The following is a 19,415-nucleotide window of genomic DNA, read 5'->3' on the forward strand; positions in this document are numbered from 1 at the left end:
TCACTAATTGTTCGATCGAAGGAATCCGAGAACGGACCGACGACAGGCGCTCAATTAACGGCAAGCGTAATTCGCCTGTATATAATATGTATAAACGAGGGCGGGCATTTTGCCTGCGAGATAAGCAGGAAGGGCACCCACCACTTTTTCAGTCCTTCGAGCCGGCGGCTTGGGTTACACGCGTGGGTTGTGTATATAGGATACATGCAGGTTATACGGTGTGGCGAAACTCGGGGCTCTTCTATTGATTTCCCGGGCCAACGAGATTAGGATTCCCTGTCGCCGTGCCCTCCTCCTCTCCGCTCCTCCCGCGTGTCCGACACCCTTTCCTCAAGAGGAAACGCGTTCAGCGCCAGTCAACCGACCGGAAGGAGCTTTTCCACGCGCCGTTCTACGCGCGCCCACCGATCTCTTTGCCCCCCCCCCCCCCCCCTTCGTTCCGCCGCTCCCTCGCTTCTTCCTTCGGCATATGGCATTCCGGATCGCCATACGCGTACACCGCGTTACAAAATAAACCGTTCTCGAATCATGGAGAAAAATTCAATTCTGCGCATACCTTGTTCGAACGATTGGTTGATTGGGGGGGGGGTGTTCATCTTCATTTTCAACTTTGTCGTTAATATTTTATGTACTTTTGTAAAATTTTGTCGAATTTTATTCTTTGATTTCGTTTTTTTTTTTTTTTTTAAGCTTTATCTCAAAATGGAACAAAGTTGCTTGGGATGATCAATCCATCGTTGAGATCTTTGAACGGATCATCATTCTTAGGATTTAACAGAGCGTGAGGATAGTCAAGTTCAAGTTACTAACGTTAATGTAACATGAAAAATTAGGATAAAATGAATATTTTGCAATTTTAGATTGACTTTGGAGGAGTATAATAGGTCTTCAAAGTACTAGCATGTACTTCGCTTTATCATGATTTACGGAATTTCAGATTATCAGTGAACTACCAAATAACGGATTCTCCTAACATGCATTGTTACAATAACGATATCAATTTTAACCCCATTCAGGATACGTATATTGCATGGACGTTTTGGTAATCTCTAAAATTAGCATCAATTATATTTATACCGCGCAGCAAAGGAATGATGAAATAGCAGACAATTTTTACGCATAAACTTTGTTTACCATTCCTGAAATTTTTTGGTAAAATCGTGTGATAATCGACGTAAAGTATACCTATATAATTTATATTCACCTGCAGGTAATTATCATTCAACATTTTATTTCAGATACAGTATAATTACGGATTTGGTCATAAAGGTTTTTGATTATCGCAGAACAAGTCCCATTAATTTTTTTCTTATTGCGAAAAGCCGCATTTAAATATTATTATTTTGTATCATAAAGGCAAAAATTTTACGATTGAATATTACGTATATTATAAATGCAAAGAAGTCGATGTATACCTACTACCTACAGATAGATTCGAAAGTACCCAACCAACCGATTCAAAGAGCCTTTGGTGGGTTTGAGAAAGGAAGAAAAAAAAACCTTTGCCAACCCTGCGGCAATTTTGGAACATCCGTGGTATACACATCAGAGGTTGGTGTATAGAAAAAGTTCAAACGGCGACGTGTATTTTATAACACGGGTCACTCGTTCGGTAAATGAAGAAATAAAAATTTACGGAAATAGAGGTACTACACGGTTTGCACATCGTATAAACGGAGATGTCGACGAGTCGTATTATACGTACCTGCGCAATATCCGAGGCTGTGTACGTACATTTTTTTTATTTCACAAACTCGCATGAAAATTTTGGTAGAGCATTTCACACGGTATATCTCGTCCAAATACGAGCTCTTAATGTTGATATTTAGAGGTGCCTACATTGTTTTTTCCATTTTCCATTTAAATAACACGTAAAGATAGTCGAAAAGTATTTGAATTTTTTTCCCTTGCAAACGGCTTGACTTATAAACTATCTAAATACGGATTCTTGTTGGAAATTTTATGCTCCGTCAGAAATTACTGAGATAAAATTTTCCTAACTCTAACCGATTACGAGATATTCGCCTATAAACATTGAGTCATGTGCAAATATCTCTTAATCGGTTAGAGTTAGAAAAATTCTATCTCGGTACTTTTTTACAAAGCGTAAAATTTCCTATAAAAATCTGTTTTAGATAGTCTATAAGTAATATATATACGAAACGACCGTGATCACCGTTATAAAACGGCTGTAGCTGTAATCTTTCGTCGAGTTCTACACAGCGACCTTGCCGAGAATCACTTTCAGGCAGTTGCATGAGTGAAATTCAACGATCGGCTTGTTTTCTGTAGTCATACATGAGTCAGGTGCAGGTGCCCGCAGACGTTGGAAAGAATCTGGTCAACGATGCTCGCTTCTAACAATAAGGCAGATTAATTAATCGTATGTACAGTGACGATTAATAAGACTATCCGGTGATGATAATTAATTGATTATCGAAGGAGGTTACTTCGCCAAAAATTTGTAGTCATCACTTTTCCTACGATATGGCTGTGCGACATTGCGTATGTTACGAAAATGATTTGAAAATGCGTAAATAAATAATAACTGGAATTACAAACAGAAGCTTGGATATCGTTTATTTGTTTCAAATCGCTTCTGAGTTGGTAAAAATTTAGTAGATGGGTTCGTCTTCACTTCACGATGGCGTATTTTATTCGGAAAACGATTTTCTACAATTCCACTGAAGCATTGTTTTTTAATCAGTTTAGTAGTATCGATTCGCGTTTAATTTTACGTAATTGCGCCGATGTTGATCGTGACCAACAAATGGCAATGTTGAATAAACTATTGAAAAAAGGGGAAAATTTATTTCAGTGAGTTTGTAGACAATAGTCTTTCGAATATAAAATCAATCGTCGTAGAGTTTTTTTCAACAATTTTCAAGCGTTTCAAAATAAAGCATCGCGATATATAAACCGTAAGCTTTTATTTTTAATTCCAATATTTTCCATTTTCGCATTTGAAAAACATATCTACTCAAGTAACAAATACAATGACTTGATAAATACTCAACGTGCAACAATCTTGTGCTACAATTAATAAAAAGTTTATATTTTTGGCTAACCAACCTTCTTAACTGTAAATAATCATCGAATCCTTATTCTTTACATTTTTGTATTCCAAATCAAGATATCAATAACTGCTCGGTACTTTGGGCGTAAAAATTGCTATCCCGATTTTGTGTTAAATTCGAAAGAAAATTAGGCTACACGATTTTCTCGTAAAATATTTTATCCCTGCATTGCGAAGTAAAATCATACGGAATAAAATATTGATTATTGCACGCGTTTTATTTCGGTAAAAAAAAAAATTTTACCCGCTGGTAATATTCTTCGTACATTGGCCGACATTTAATGTCTTGAAAAAATGTGCGGTATGTGGTTACGCTCCAAAGTTTAGACCGTACGAGGCGGATAACGACTCGGTGGGATATTATCATGTGTCCCCGTGTAACGGTTCTGGGGTTAACAATTTAATACCCCCTACATCGCCCAATGTCCGGGAATATTATACCTAGCACTGGTTCGTGGGACTATAAAGGCGGCTATAAATGCGATGGAGGCCGATGAAATTCACGCATAGGCTCTGCACGTAACCGTCCGTCTTGCGCTTTTCTCTTTCCGTTGCGCAGGTGTTTTCTATTTATGCGGACCTTATTCCACGCCTTATGCCTAATTTTGTTTCTACGGGTACAAGTATAGGTCTACCTGCAACAAGCTCGCGGAACTTTCCCTCGAAAATTCACGCTAATCATGCCGAGTAAGATAATCGCCATTTTTACAACGTTTTATACTGTATTTTTGCGTGTTTAATACCGTATCGAGATTTTTTTTTCCAATATATGGTAATCAAATACGGCGTGAGAAATTCTGTTTCGACTCGACTACATGGATCATGTGGTTTGACTCGATAATACGGAATGACGTTCTGATCACTATTTTTCTTTCCTTCTTTTTTTGAATAAAGTAAAACGAAACAAAAAAAGTAAAATAAAAATTCTTATTGCTACATTTGATTATGAGGTCGATAAATCTTTTCTTCGTGTATACATAAACTTTGCGTGTATATACACGTATATCTATACCGTATATAAGTGGGAACGTGTCGATGAGATAGAAAGGCTAAAAAAAATAAGTCGGCTAATTTGAAATCGCTTGGACGCTGCCGTCGTTTGATCGAAAAATTATACAGATTACTGTACGTATAATGGTAGAAGGTATCTGGCTCCACGACGGCTCGGCGACAGATTTCGAGGATTTCTTCAAACGAGGTTAACCAATCTGCATAGTGATTAAACGACAGTCGGGATTACGGTAAGAGAAGAGATCGCTGACGAGTTGACGATTTGTTTTTTTTACGGATGTTGAACGGATGAAAAACAATCTGTAGATTTTCATGATTAATTATTCCGGAGTAGGTACATAGTTTGAAAGTGAATCGTTTCCAGAGTTCCGTGGGTATAATGGTATTATATGCATATAAGGTTATGCGATCACCTGACACAGCAGTGGCGGCACAAAAGTTGTTGAAAACTTGATGAGTTTTGCTCAGCAGAAAGTAAAATTTAATTTATATGTTAATACATCATTTCATTTCTTACGTAGGTATTTACAAAAGGAAGAGCAAAACTTGCATTCTTTAGATACATGTAGCAAAATACACGTCATGAAGTGAAATTTTTTCTAGACCAAGTTGTAGTTAGCACGTCTCGTGGAAAAAACGAGTCCAAATTTTTTATTCTGTAAAACTTTGTTACAGTCACCACGGTTATTTGATGCTAGATATCCTGTCGATTGAATCATCGGCGCCATTGATCCCGCGCAGTAAATTGTGATAATGTGTAATCAGAAAAAGGCATTTCTGCGTTTGCAGGATATTAAGATTAGGATTACAAAAACAGTATCTTGTCCGGCGGACTAGACCACCATACACGTAACGTGATTTTGAACATGCCGAGTCCAAATCCGGTGTCAGAACTGCTCCACCACCTCCAGATTTTAAATTATGCATGGGTTTATTCCACTCTTAACTTGCGAATCGAAAAATCATGCATGTTTAGGGCAGGAGTACTCAAAATCTGAGGTTGATGGAATATTTTTGACACGGGATTCAGATTCAGCATATCCAAAAACATATCACGATTACGGTGGTCTGGTAGCGTCTATCGAAAAAGAAACTTTCTGCTCGCGCGCCTGTGTAATCTAAATACACACGTAGATACAGGGAATCGCGCGTGAGCTCAGGTAGGCGAACACCTTACAACACACCCACAGGATTCATCGATCAATCGAACCAGCTCCGTGGGTAAGGACGGTGGATAAAATGACTGTCGGAAGTGCGTCACGATCTCGAGCAACAAGTTCTCGTCGGCGATAACGGCTTCTCCCCCTCTTCCCTCTCCTCTCGCCTTTCGCCATTCTCCATTCTCATTCTCAGTCTCCTACTCCTCCAACGGTTAGTCCGTGACGTCATTACAGTGACGCGGTACAGCGGCGCTGCTGTTCCATCTGATGGAATCGCGCGTCGCCGCGTCACGCCTGCGCAGAGAATGCCCATCCATACGTCTACGGTGTACATACACACGCTATACATGGTCGTTTTTATTTACCGCACGCATGACCCCCACCAGCCTATACGCGGGTAGACGTAGCTATGACGTCATTTTAACACGACAACCGTTCTGTTGTGTATTGAAACGAAAATTACGTCACGGGAGCGCACCTGGAACAACGTCATTCGCACATCGATGACGCAGATCTCGCGTCTCGGTACAAAGTCGCGTAGGTTCGACGTATAGGTATAATGTATTGAAATATGTGGGCGGAGAAATTTACCTGTGAATGAGGCTCGGCGAAGACGTTCAGTTATTATACACGTTAAACTATTCGTTTGGCCTTGAATTGGAAAGTTTTTTTAACCGATTGGAAATTATTCTTCTTTGATCTGAAATAAATTCGTTACGTTTGTCTCGGTAGAGAAAAATTAAATTCTACTTTTTCGAAATACATGGGAATTAATTTATTTGACACGAGGTTTTGTTGGTTTTTTTATTTTTATTTTTTTATTTTTCCATTATTATTTGTTTGTATGTTTTTTTTATGATTTTTTTTTTTTTTGTTTTGCTTTCGTCACACATTTGTGCACCTTAATTTAAACCTGTTTTTCTTGGAACTACGTTTTTAAAAATGGTGTATATGATATCTCGAGCCACAACACAGGTCTACAAAAAAATATTTAATTTCGGCTGCATAGGATGTTTTTTGTAAATATTATGTTTTCGAGTGTGCTGAATTTAAAAATGACTTCCATTTCCCTCCATCACGTACAGTATTTTCGCAAAATACAAGGTGTTTGCATAAAAAAAAAACACACACGCACAAAACAATAATGAAAAACCACCATTTCATTACAATGGACTAAACAATATTTCTTATAAAATTAAACAAACAATTTCTTCGTGAAGTGTACTTAACATTCCGTGTTCATTCTTTTCACCCATGCAACGTTTTCTTCTTCTCTTTGATACACCTCCGAATGTATTTCCGCTTTCCATTTTCTGTTTCCCTGTTTGTACTTATTCTCGAGTCTCACTCTAATGCATATTACATGGGAGTATCACTTTTCCATAGGACTCTGAGAATCAAAAATAGGATACCAGATTTGGAATTAAACGAGAGATTAACTCTAAATGAAACTACAAACACGAGTTTGAGAAAAAATCCGACGTGATGGAAATTTTCGAGTATTTATCCCGGTTTCGGTGAGTGAAAATCTGTAAGAAAGAATATTAAAAAAACTGTACAAATTTTTGGTTGCAGACATGTGTTGTAATCGATGAATCGACTTGAAATTTGGTACACGTATACAAAGGAATAGTACTTTTCGGCCGACGGACCATTTTATCGTTTTCAGTTTTTGTTAAATAGTTATAAATAGAAATACAACGTGTTCTTGAGCCGAAAAGGTCGAAAAAAATTTAAGAATATTTTTTCCTCTTTATGGGCCGTCCGTAAAGTACACCTTTTCAGTCGTGTTTTATGACCGTAAAATCGTACTTCACGGCCGGAAAACACGATCAAAGAGGCGTATACTTTACGTATACTCGATCAAAAAATATTGTTCGCACCTCGGTCGTAAGATTTTACGGCTTCGTGAGGATTGCGAGTCCGAGGAACGGACAATGCTTACTCGGTCCGTGAAGTCCTACTTTACAGCCTAGGTTTGAAAAATATTATCCCGGTGTCGCCAAATAGGAGAAGAGAAAAAAAAAAAAAAAAACCGTCAGCCAAAAGCCAATAAATTGTACGTAGATAATCAGTATACTTTTTATTTTTGTGCCAAACCACCGATACTTTTGATATCATGTAAACCGTTTGACCGCAATTTTTTTCCGATAAAACTTTTTAAATGTGTTGAACATTATTTCAATTATTTAACTGACACGACCCCCCCCCCCGTATTTACCGCCCCCAGTGCTGTTCTTAATTCAGTTACTGGCCTTCCGGTAGTTAGCGAGCATCTGCAGGAAGAATCTTTACTTACCGTCACTGGATTAACAAACCGAGCGCGTGCTGCAATGAAATTCTATAGTTAATAATATTAGTCCATTTCACTGAGGGTGACAAAATGAAACAAACGTAACAAGCTGATACCTATAAAATCGCTGAAAATCATACATTTTTAATTTCCAATCATGAAGGTTTGGAGTATTTAGGTATTTCACTATAACGTTATTCTCATTTATATACGTCAATATTGCCATACCCCTTGAAAAACGTATAAATGCAGTTTCACTCTGTATATCCACTTGAAAGTTGATTCGGTCTGCTGAATCGAAACTCCAAATCGAAGGATTTGATTGCGTCTATCTACGGAGCGAAGGATCTAGACGCCGAAAACCACGAAGCGCAGGATTAGGCTATATTACGCATTTACGGGCGCCCATTTTTACTTATTTCGTGTCGCATTTTCGTAAATCGTTTTTTCGGTAATACCGTCAGATAATGCGTTCGGATTCAATTAAAAATCAATAGGCTTCAAGATTTTTAAGGCATGTACTTCTTTTTTAAACTCGAAATGCAATACGTATAGCGGTTTGACACATATTCAAATCCCAATCAGTGTTCTTTGCCTAACGATTTTATTAATTCTTCCCTCCCGAGTGCAAGTTCGGATTCGCGTCAAAATCAATAGGGGGCGAGATTTCCATACCATTAACCGTCTAGCATTAACTACTCTTTCAAATTTGAACTCAAGGCGTGTAACCTCTCGTCACTCATTGAGGTCCCAAGTTCCTGTTCTGTCGAGCAGGAGCGGAGAAGAAGAATTTTCATTTTACATCAACTTTCACTGTTGATATGTTAGAAATTGCAGTAAGGATTTCAATCAGATTTATCGTGAGTCTTGTTGAAAAATATTCACTCGTTCCAGAGATATGACACCCTGATTTAGGGGAGAAGTTGGGCCGCGTAAATAATTCTTTCTCAGCTAGCGCTTCCCGGCATACGGGCAATTGGCGGCGATTTTGATTTCATCTTTACTACATTTAACCCTAAAACACATGTTTCTTTTTAACTTCCAACTCGTGAATGGGACCGATAAAGAGCCAACGCGTTTCTTGTTCGTAAGATCGTTCCAAAAAGTAATAATGATACTCGTAAGTACATAAATCTTTTTGTTTTTTAATAAGGAAACGAATGGTGAGGAGAAAATTTAATTTCATTGAAGTATAGTTGTAGTATTAGGGTCATGTAGTACTCCTGCCTTTACCGAGCGAGCAAACTCACCCTTTCTCTTCGTATATTAAATAAACAAACGAACGAAAAAGATTCGAATTTCGACGGTGCTTCGCTCTTTTGTAGCGAAATTTAGAAAAATTACTCATGTCCCGAAAATCGTCTAAAAAAATTGGGGTTTTTTGACACGTGTTATTATTTCCACATTTCCCGAATTTCAGGGGCCAAAAAGTAGATGGTTGAGATACTTTTCGCCATTACGGTAAGAACGAGGAGTAAAATGAGCTATCGTGAGACTGTTTTCACGCAATATTGAAGTGGCTGGATGAAAACTAGGAATTACAATAATTTCGTAAATAACAGACGCTCTTAATATGATCAGCTGGGTGCACGGCAGAGCGTTCCTTAGTTGGCAACGTAAGTATTAACGCGATAATGTCTTTCTATGTTACGAGCGCAGTTTAAAAGTCGTAAACGACCCCGTGCACGTATCCTAGGTATAATATACAACAGTTGGCACGAAGCTTTAATTCTGAATGATCAACAAGTAGTAACTAAAGATAATATCTCAAGTAACTGACAGTGGTTGATATCGCAAAACCAACATAAGTTGAAAAATCTCTATGAGAAAATTGTTTGTAACAGATGTATGTATTAGTATATATATCCACACACGTGTAATTGTTACCGCGACAAGGTGTCGGAAGAATAAGGTTGTTGGGTCGTAACAGAAAAGCCCACGAGTCTTTGTCGGCGGAGTGTTTGAGAGGGTGTAAGGTTGTAAGGTTGTAAGGGTGTAAGCGGAGGCGGTACGGAGAACGGAACACATGGCTTCATATGTAATAGTCGGGGCTTGTAAGCACAGTGGAAACGCGTGCGTGAGATATAGATCCGCGTATATGGTGCGTTACAGGGTAAATACCGGTCCCCCATTTCGGTCGGATATACGGTGCAAGTGGCTAAATATTGAGCGACGGTTTCGTCAGCCTGTGGAGGATCCGAGACACGTGCATTAGGCTAAAATCCGACGGACATTCACCACCCGACAACTTAACACACGCGTGCTTTTAAAGCCGCCCCCTTTTTTTTCTCCCTTACTCGGAGCAATCAATTGCTGGAATAAACCCTTCAATTTTCCGCACCACTTGTTCGTGTCTGCACACCCCCTTCAAATTTCTATCCCGCGAGCTGCGCCGAGCATTTTTAATCCGATTGGATTATTTTCAGGATCGATAATCACCGGAGATATTCATCACCTTCGGTATTTGCCTCTTTTTTGCTTATCTTTCACGCATTAATTAGCAGCTATGTTTTATCATTAGCATTATTGTTTTTGCTGCTTACTTTATAGGTAGGTATAAAAGTTATATCAATTATAAAGCAACAAATATTTTATTGCTGTTGAAACGGAATCCATGCGGTTAAAAGTGACTACTGACATATTTTTTGAAGCTACTGTCTGGAAAGAAAATTTAATTTAGAGCGTAAGATCGACAGAGTCAATATTGTTGAAAAAAATTACGCGACTCTTGACACGTCGAATGATATTTGAATTTCTGAATAAAAGAAAACGGATAAAATAATATTCATACACGACGATACTCACGAATGATTGACCGATTAGATGCATTGCAAATATGATGAATTGTCCGCGAGACGGTAGAATATAAATTATCCATACTTGGTCGTAAATTCTATCCGAATGTAAAAAGCTGGGTAAAAAGTTTCCTTGAAAAATACCAATTGGCTTGGAACATTTCAACGGCGAGTAATGCAAAAACCTCAAGACTTGTTTTGTCCCGATGAATTATACCCAAGTATGTGAAAAAGCTGCACCGTGCTTGCCCCTTCGTTATTCCTCTTCAAGCTAATTTTCAACTCATCACTTAAAGGCTCGTGGCTGATGTTTATCGCTTATCCGCTATACCCGTTATAGGTAAGAAAATCAACAGCGCTGGATTTAGAAAAAAAATTTACTTACCTTTCCGTGTAACGTGTCGACCTGAAGTAAGCCTGAGAAGAAGCAAAGGCGAAACGTCGATAAATCACGTTAAAGAAACGAACCGATCACGAGATGGTCCAGATAATAACTATGCCGAGATGCTGTTGTGGGTATAGTAAGGCAGTCGATGATGATACAAAAGGAACGTCTTCGAGGGGTGATTGACTTTGTGGTGAATAAACTACACAGCGCAAACTCTACGGACGTGACGGTTATTTAATTAATCCTGAGACGTAACGCTTACGTTATCGGTTACGTTACAAGAACAGAATTTCCACAAGGCCGTGTCTCGATTATGCCATTATTATATAAATTATCTTATACAGCACCCGAAAATCCCCAACAGGAACTTGTTTATGTCTGGGATGCGTCATTTTGCTGTGCCTGCGAAACGATTTCTTGCTGACAGTGAGTTGTCGGATTTATGTGCAATTATGTTGTTTACTCGACAGTATTACGCGTCAAGGAAATATGTAAAAGTAGTTTGCCAATCGGCCGACCCATCTTCAATTTTCCGGTTCGAGAAGAACCGATTTTGAAGAAATAAAGTTCACCGATCGTCAACGTGACTTAAAGCAGATCAATTTTATTCTCTTTACTTCTCTATTTGATGTCAACAAAATCTCATAATCAATGCGATCACATCGCAAATCATCGCGGTTATACGGATAATCGAGTTAATTTCGATCTGATTTGTGGAATCCTAAATCACTCTTGGGACACAGCAGCTGCACGGCACGCTCGGATCTCTTGGTGCTTCGCATGTACTCCATTGTATACGTATATTTACCCATGTGACGTATGATCCATGGGTGTATATGTAGGCAGATACATTATCGACCGGACAAAAGGGCGATAATCCTGCAAAGTGCTAATTTCTTTGGATTCTTTTACTTCTTGCGAGGAGTTCAGCGACCCTTCGTGGATCTAAATATAACTTGAAATTCGCGCGCTTGTGCGTACTTGAAGTATTGTCAAAATGTTCCTCGACCGTATTGGATTAGTCTGGAATTTTTCTGGACCATTCTCTCAGACGCTTTCAATATGAGGAAAGAAAAGTTTTGAAATAATATTCTTACATTCCTGGAATAATAATCGACAGTGTAAAATCGACTTCCTTAAATTTCTTCGAATATTGTGATTCATCGGGAAATTTTACGATCATATTTTCTTTGTAAGAAGGAAAAAATGCAAAATTTTGGTGGAAATTTTATTAATTTTTTTTGCAAACGATAAACGCATGAAGATCTGAGAAAGCTTCGTTCTGGTTATGTCGACCGATAAAAAGATGCTGCTACGTTTTAAGAATGACCAAAACATTTCTTAGTAAAAAAAATAAAATAAAAACAAAATACAATAACACTGTAAAAGGATGTTTTGCAAAGTTTAAAGTATCCGAACAACTAAGGAAAAAGTTGAGAAATAATTGTCATTGCCAAGTTAGCTGAATACCGAAAAATGTGTCGCAATATTCTGCGGATAATATAATAAATAGCAGTGGGACTTTATTTTTAAGCGTCCAATCGAGTTATGCGTGTATTTTGTTTCTGACCGCATGAAAACTTGTTAGATAAATATTGCTTGCAATTCGTTCGTCGTAACTGAACAGTTACTGCTGTTACATTAACTACGCTACTCTATACAGGATATGTGTAAAAAATTGTGCATTCTAGAACAACGAAAATCAAGATCGCTCAATATGCGTACAGAAATCCTAATTTTGGGAGATTTTGTAGTTACACGTAAGATTGCCGGTAACATCTCAACCTCAGCTTCATTGAGTATAATAAAACCTCCTCAAAGTCATGCGCTTACGTACGATGAATGAAAATATGAAGCGGAGGTAAGTAAAAAACTTTAAGCATTTTCGACACGTTCGCGAATATACGCGGTTTCCAGAATTCGGGATGATTCGGCTTTGTTCTCCTAGGTCACTGTGTATTACGGATTTATCGTTGGTCCTAATACTGCGTCGTGTTTGAAACGAAACCCTGGACAACTCTAACCTGGAGGAACAAGTACTCGACTGTTTCGTTTCATTCAGCTCTGTTTCAAACCGGTTAACAAAGCGATTTGAATGCTTCGCATTGATTAGAGTACAATCGACGTTTCGTTCGTCCAAACTTTTTCCGATGTTCAAAGTGTCGCAATTATCTTCCCACAACCTTATTTTTTAACGCGCTCATTAGGGGCCATTCAAGTATTAGCTAACCATGAGACACGGTTAGGCTATTCGGAGAAAGGTTATCAAATGTTACCTTATAGTATAAGGCATTATCGGCAGGCGTTAACTAACGTAATGAATTCCCGTTTTACTGGAAGTGTTAATGTGTGTTAATAATTAATAATGATGAACATTTAATAATGTAAGAATAAATTGATCAGAATGTGACTATAAATGATCGAGGGGGAAATAACTTGAGATTTTAGTGAAACGATAATTTTTTGACCTGAGTTAATTCAAATTGAGCCACGTAATTCAACTCAATTTTTTTTTTTATTTCAAATTAATTTTTTTTTAATTCAGATAGATTTTTGTGATTCAACTAAATTCGTTTCAATTGATGAATTTCAATTTTTTTACGATAATTCACTCTAATTCTTACTCCAAAAGAAAAAAATCAAATCATTACTTTGTATTTTCTGTTCATTGAAATTATTATTAATTTTTTTTTTTTGGCTACTTCAACTCAAGTTCTTATTTCAATTAATTTTTTTTCTCTGCACACAGATAATTCTGACACGAATCGAAACTAATTCAAACCAACTGGACATAATTTTCCACAATCCAGTTATTTCTCAGTCAATTCTCAATATTTTACTTAATTTTTAGTAGTACAGTCAGTATTCATTAATTACGTGAATCGTCGTTGATCCAGATGAATTACAATCAATTCACAAACCAATCGACACGTCAATTCAGCGAGTTATTTCCTCCTTCGGAATAGATTTGCCGTAAAACTATTAAAAAAGCGTTAGCAAACGTCAAAAAACAATACTGGACAAAACAAGCAAAAACGTTACAAATCCTTATCACCAGTAGTGGTAGGCAAAAATTTGCAAACAATACGTCAATGCTAATCCTTGAACGGCGCCTAAATACCGACGATCCGATAAGGTACGGGTAAACCGTAAAGCGCGGTAAACGTTAATCGTGAAAGCTAAAAGTAAAAAGAGATCGTCGAAGGATGTCTACTATCATCATCATTAACGCAGGATCAACGGGTGTACGATCGGCACCCGCAACGAAACGCGTTTCGGTTCTTATTCGAGTCGTCCGTCCTCTTTGAATTGAGTATTTGAATCATTTTTTTTTTTCCATATTTAGGGGTGCATAATGCAGTGCAAGCAAAAATAATGAGGACGTATTTTTTGTTTTTCGTTAAAAATGATAATGTTTCATGTTACAGGTGATTGAATTTCACTGATTTTAATATATACAGATATACCTTAACATGGGTCACGTCGCAATGTTATAGTTTTCAATCCGTTATATTAATGGCAATTTTGATTCAATCGTAAAAATAAAAAATACGTCGAAAATATTTTCATCCCAATATACAAGAATACGAAGTAAAAAAATTACATTCAAGTACTCAATTTAGTCGTCGTTTGGCCGTAGGCGCGGAATAGCCGGCAAAGCTTCTTTCCTCCTCGGAGGTTCGCGATTCGGCCGCCAGGATTCGCCTCGAGCGGTTTTGTCCGGCCGTCGGGCAGCAGCAGCCGACGACTCCTCCCCCTTTTCCGTCGTCAGTACGGCGATCACAATATGGCTTCCGCCACCGCGAGCAAGTGAGAGTCAAAGTGACATTAAATGGAGGAATACCGCGACGTGTTTACCTGAGGAGGATATTACTTGTCCGGACGTTGCGAGGTAGATAATTCGATTACGGCGGATGATGAGGAGGACTGGGGGGGTCGCCGTATGAACTCGAGATCGAGCGAGTTGCCGGTGTGAATCACGGGATCGCGGCCACCGCGATGGCCTCGATCGTTCACGATTGTTTTACTGACAGATTCCCTGCCAGAACGCGAGTGTCGATTCAAACCACGTATCTACGTCTGCGTTCGTTATCGTCCGTCGATACCACGGACCGTATGTCCTCTACGTACAATGTCGAGATACAACCACCCAAGTGTTCCTTCGTTCCGTCGTCGTCGTCGTCGTCGTCGTCACCTGCGCTTTATAATAACGCCGTTCCAAACAGTGGATTATATCGTGCGACGATGAATGCAGTCTCGTTTCTCGATCGTTGTTTGGCCTAGTCTTTTGCCGAGGAAGAGAAACAAAAGACTCGCGGCTACGTGTCGGCGTTTGTTACTGATTCAATTTGCGTAACTCTTGTTCGTTCGTTCGTCGAAAACCGCGTGTGTATCTTTTTTTTCTTACACCTTTTTTCGATTTCTCTCTCTCTCTCTTTATCTAATATTTCGTTTCGTGCCTACGTTTGTGGTGCGAATACGTCGTCAGATGAGTTTGACGCGGAGTGAGAAAGGATAAGCACACGAGAGACGGAGATAGGATAGTGAGAGAACAGTGAAAAACGTTACGACAAAAAATTTTTCTCTCCTCGAATCGTCTCGTTCTTCGTCTGTTGTTTGAAAACCTCCTACGTTTCATCGTTATTAAATTGCTTCGCGTCGAAACGTCATGAGAGGGGCATCATCCCTGATCGACACGTGACATCGCCCCAAACTGGATAATCGCAACACGCGTTCGATCTCAGTCTGGATATCGTCATGAAAAAACCACCACGGTGAGTCTTTTCTCTCTCAAAGTTATCACCCTGTTTTATCCTTAATCCTACCTTGTTTTATACACGCTACACGCCTTCTCCCCCAGCTTGCTTACCGCCTATCTGTCTCTCTGTTTGTCCGTCCCTCCGTCCCTCCGACACCCTACGATTGCCCTTCTTGTTCCTTCTTTCGGGTCACGGTATATATTTCTACGCACACACATGTACGCATACCTGCATACCTGCATCCACGCGCATGCTTTTTCTTTTTCTTCTTTTGAATTTCCATCGCCTGCACCACCACCACTACCAGCTGCTGCTGCTGCTTCGTACTCCTTTTAACCTCAGGGCAGAGAGGCTTCGGCTCCGAAAGGCTGCCTCTGTTATAGCCGCGTTTAAGCAGCCCCGTAATTATACCCCTGGTATTATGCTCACGGGATACGCCATCTCGAGGCTTTTCGAAATTTTATATAAAAAAAAATATTGATACGTCTTACAGAATTGCAGTGTTTTCTTATCTGCTATGAATTTAATGTATTCTGCAATGTATCGTGTCGCGCACACGCGTGATAAAGCCGAGGTCCGATCATTAATGTACCGATGAAATGCGTGGGGTGCATGGGTTGTGCACGTTGGCGCATAGCTGATTGCGAAGACGAAAAGTCTCTGCGTGTGCTTGCACAATTATTATTTAAACTGGCAGAGTGATTGAACAAATTAGTCAGGACGATTGTGTTTACCTTCTACTCTTCGGTTAACGACAGTTTGAAAAAAAAAACTCTGATTTCCTTACACCGAGGAGTCACCGACGTCATGCTAAATATGAAAGTGACGAAGGTTTGAAAAGTTTTGTCGCATGGATTCGTATCTGAATTTTGATACCTTCGGGTCTCTTTCTTGGATAGTTGATAAATAACCGTTGTGTACGGATTCGTGCCTGTTGGAGTCAAGCAGGAAAATATACCTAGTCTGTGTCCCTCGCTCACTCTCTCTCTCTCTCCCTCCCTTCCTTTTTCTCTCTCGTTGCCCCCTCTCGCACGCTTCTTCTCCGCTCTTCTAAATATACTTTTGTAAATCTAAATACCTGAGTGAGAAAAGAATGGTGGCAGGAAAGCAGGCAGGCAGTCGCTCGAGTGCCCGACACTCTCCGACTTTCTCACTCCTTGTATTTTATTTTGTATTTATACACGTAGCTTTTGACGAAGAGAACCGTTCTTACGTTTTTTCTATTACGATAATCGTCGCATTCGAAGGCCGATTTAAAAAAAATAAGAAACACCTACGATAGAGATAATTTGATATTTTTTACCGCGTACGTACTAAACTTCGATCGATCGACATTTGCTGCGGAAGATATGACGAATAATGCACTTCTCTGATACTCGTATGCATATATATATATATATATATATATATATATATATATATATATATATATATATAGTAGTATAAGTATATATATAGTATATGTAGTATAAGTATATATATATATATATATGCATACCGCATCCGAAAGTCTATACAGTAATGAAGAGCGGAGTGTCGGTGCGAAAGGCTTGAAACTCGTTGCAATTGACAAAGTTGAGAAAATAAAAGAAAAACGCAGCTAAGGAAAACGACCAGGCGGCTCCAAATGTCACAACACAAAACTTTTACTTATTGTTAGCTACACATATTATACGTATATACGCCACAGATAATACATAGATACGTGTCGTGACGAACAAAATTCGGCACCGTTAATTCGATGTCAAACGAGGATATTAATTACCTTCGATATTAGCGGGCGCCGATATGTCGGTCGTCGCCGGAACAGCAACGTTGCCATTTATCTGTATTTACTACAGTTTCTACGTTACTTGTTGTTAGCGGTAGGCTCGCTTTGGCAGCGTGCGTAACTTCTTGTTACAGGCATGACTAACTTTACGTTAGCCAACTGTGTTTTCTTTTCACGCCAAGGCGCGTTTGCCGTTCCTACCCGGTGGCTAAGTAACTGCTTTCGGTATATAATAAGTATATTACTTAGGCCGAAACACTGTGTGGGTTCGAATCGAGCGAACCTCAAATTCAACGTAAAAACCTGTGGAGGAGATATCGGACTTACGCAGGTGCTCGGTAGGCGTGTATATTCTTCTCTGATGTTGAGCTGTTCAACGTATTATTGCAATTTGTTTGCTCCTCTCTTTGCCGCCTCTTCTTCTGCTTCTTCTTCGTATTCCTTTTATTTTTCTTCTTCTTCGCGTTGGTCTAAACCGTCCGTCTAGATGCGTCAACCTTGAAAAACGTGGAAGAATGTGTGTATGGTCGTCTAGTCACGTGAAAGCGATTGTCTGAGTTTCAAGTTGTTGAAAAATAATAACGATGAAAGAAAAATAATTAATTTTATTTACAGTAACAACGACACTTTTTCGGGTAAACTGCGTGCAAGTTATTTTGACAAATGGATATTTTTTAGAAATGTGATTCGGTTGAGGTGCGGTGATTTCAATTTGACAAATCGCGAGTATGATTTCAATTGTTGAAATACATCGAATAGAAAATCAACTCCAGTCAATTGAACCCGGTATGCATACAAATATTCAGTTGGAAGATAACATCGACCTAATTAAATTCAACGAAAATTGTGGTCATTAAAATATTTACGTTCTTTTCTAGTCGATCTAATTATGTAATATTCTTTTTATAGTAACGCGTTTTCCATGCTTTTTTCCGTACACAAAGTACCCGTTTCTATGACAGTCGAGTGAGTCTGCGGATGCGCACGCACGGAGTACTGAAAAGACCATTTTTAAGTCCTAGGAGTTCAAAGTGATATTTTCTACACTGCGCGCATGCGCTGTGCGAACAAATCTGACATTACGGGAGCCTGACCTCAATTTCGTGTTTCGTGAAAAAAACGCATAACATATTCTTGTTACGTAAAGAATCGTGTGCAACAAGGAGGTAACGACCTTTTCGCCTCGCGTATTTTCGATATTCGTCTTCGGCTCACCTACGACTCGTATTGCAAACTTACGCTCGGCCCGAAAATACCGAGTTTGCCTCCTCGTTACACAACATATTATTAATCGATTAGAGAAAATGTTTACTCCAATTAAGCAGATACTTTTTTCCTCTGGTGTATTCAAGCGCGCACTTTTACTTGATTGACGAGATTTTGTTTCAACTGAAAAGACCGACTTCCTTTCTAATGTACGACACGATCATTATCACGTCACTCGTTACGCGGTGCATAGCTGAGTAAGAATATTTCAGTTATAGTACGCGTAGGGCGTGCAGTGAGAAAGAAATAAGAAGACAGGATGACAAGTATAGACTTACAGTTTATTAGAGTCGAATGTAAGGTCGAAATGCAGTACCAGACGTAAAACTGACACACCGATACGAATGTATAAATAAATTTTCTCTGCTTGAACGAGAAGAATTGTCTGTGTTTTCTAAACAATCGGAAACACAAAAAAACCAGTGAAATCAAACTTGATATTCGTGTTATCGACTCTGTTTTTTACCCGCTAGTTTCATAAATTGATTTTTTTTTTTTCTTAGTAAACAATAATGCCACCGTACTCGAGTCTGTGAACACTTTTATCGATTTGTGAAAGTCGGCCTTACGGATACTATGTACGAGCGAAAAACTGGCGAAGGTAATTGAAATTGACGATCTAAGGCTTTGACTACCGGGCGCGATCCAATCTTGTCTTACGACGATGAACCTTTTCAGCTTTGAGAGAGAAAATCACACCGCGGCACGAGCATTCAACGACAAGCGAAGAAGTGTTTGCGAGACGTTTTTCTCTCTCCAATTCTGAGAGCTTCCTTATTTATCATTCATTTTTCAATCAGCAGCAGCAGCAGGAGACACTAATACTCCGCAATCTCGATAACTTTATCGTATCTCGTGGGTCAAAGATCGTTAAAGATCTCTTTGACACGCCTCG

At 39.0% G+C, this 19,415-nt stretch overlaps 1 protein-coding gene across 3 annotated transcripts in view; it reads left to right on the forward strand.

Moving 5' to 3' along the window:
* LOC107221296 (AF4/FMR2 family member lilli) overlaps positions 1-19,415 on the forward strand; it is a 206,422-nt gene that overhangs the window by 35,172 nt on the left and 151,835 nt on the right. Inside the window, exon 1 of one of the 3 annotated variants that reach the window (XM_046744521.1) lies at positions 14,497-15,498. The exons of the other annotated variants lie outside the window; for them this stretch is intronic. Coding sequence (XP_046600477.1) covers positions 15,482-15,498 — 17 coding nt within the window. The 5' untranslated portion in view covers positions 14,497-15,481. Of the gene's footprint in view, positions 1-14,496; positions 15,499-19,415 lie in introns of those variants that run through there. 3 annotated transcript variants of the gene reach the window in all.

Source organism: Neodiprion lecontei, chromosome 6 (assembly GCF_021901455.1).
Source record: "Neodiprion lecontei isolate iyNeoLeco1 chromosome 6, iyNeoLeco1.1, whole genome shotgun sequence".
In the NCBI taxonomy this organism is placed as follows: domain Eukaryota; kingdom Metazoa; phylum Arthropoda; class Insecta; order Hymenoptera; family Diprionidae; genus Neodiprion; species Neodiprion lecontei.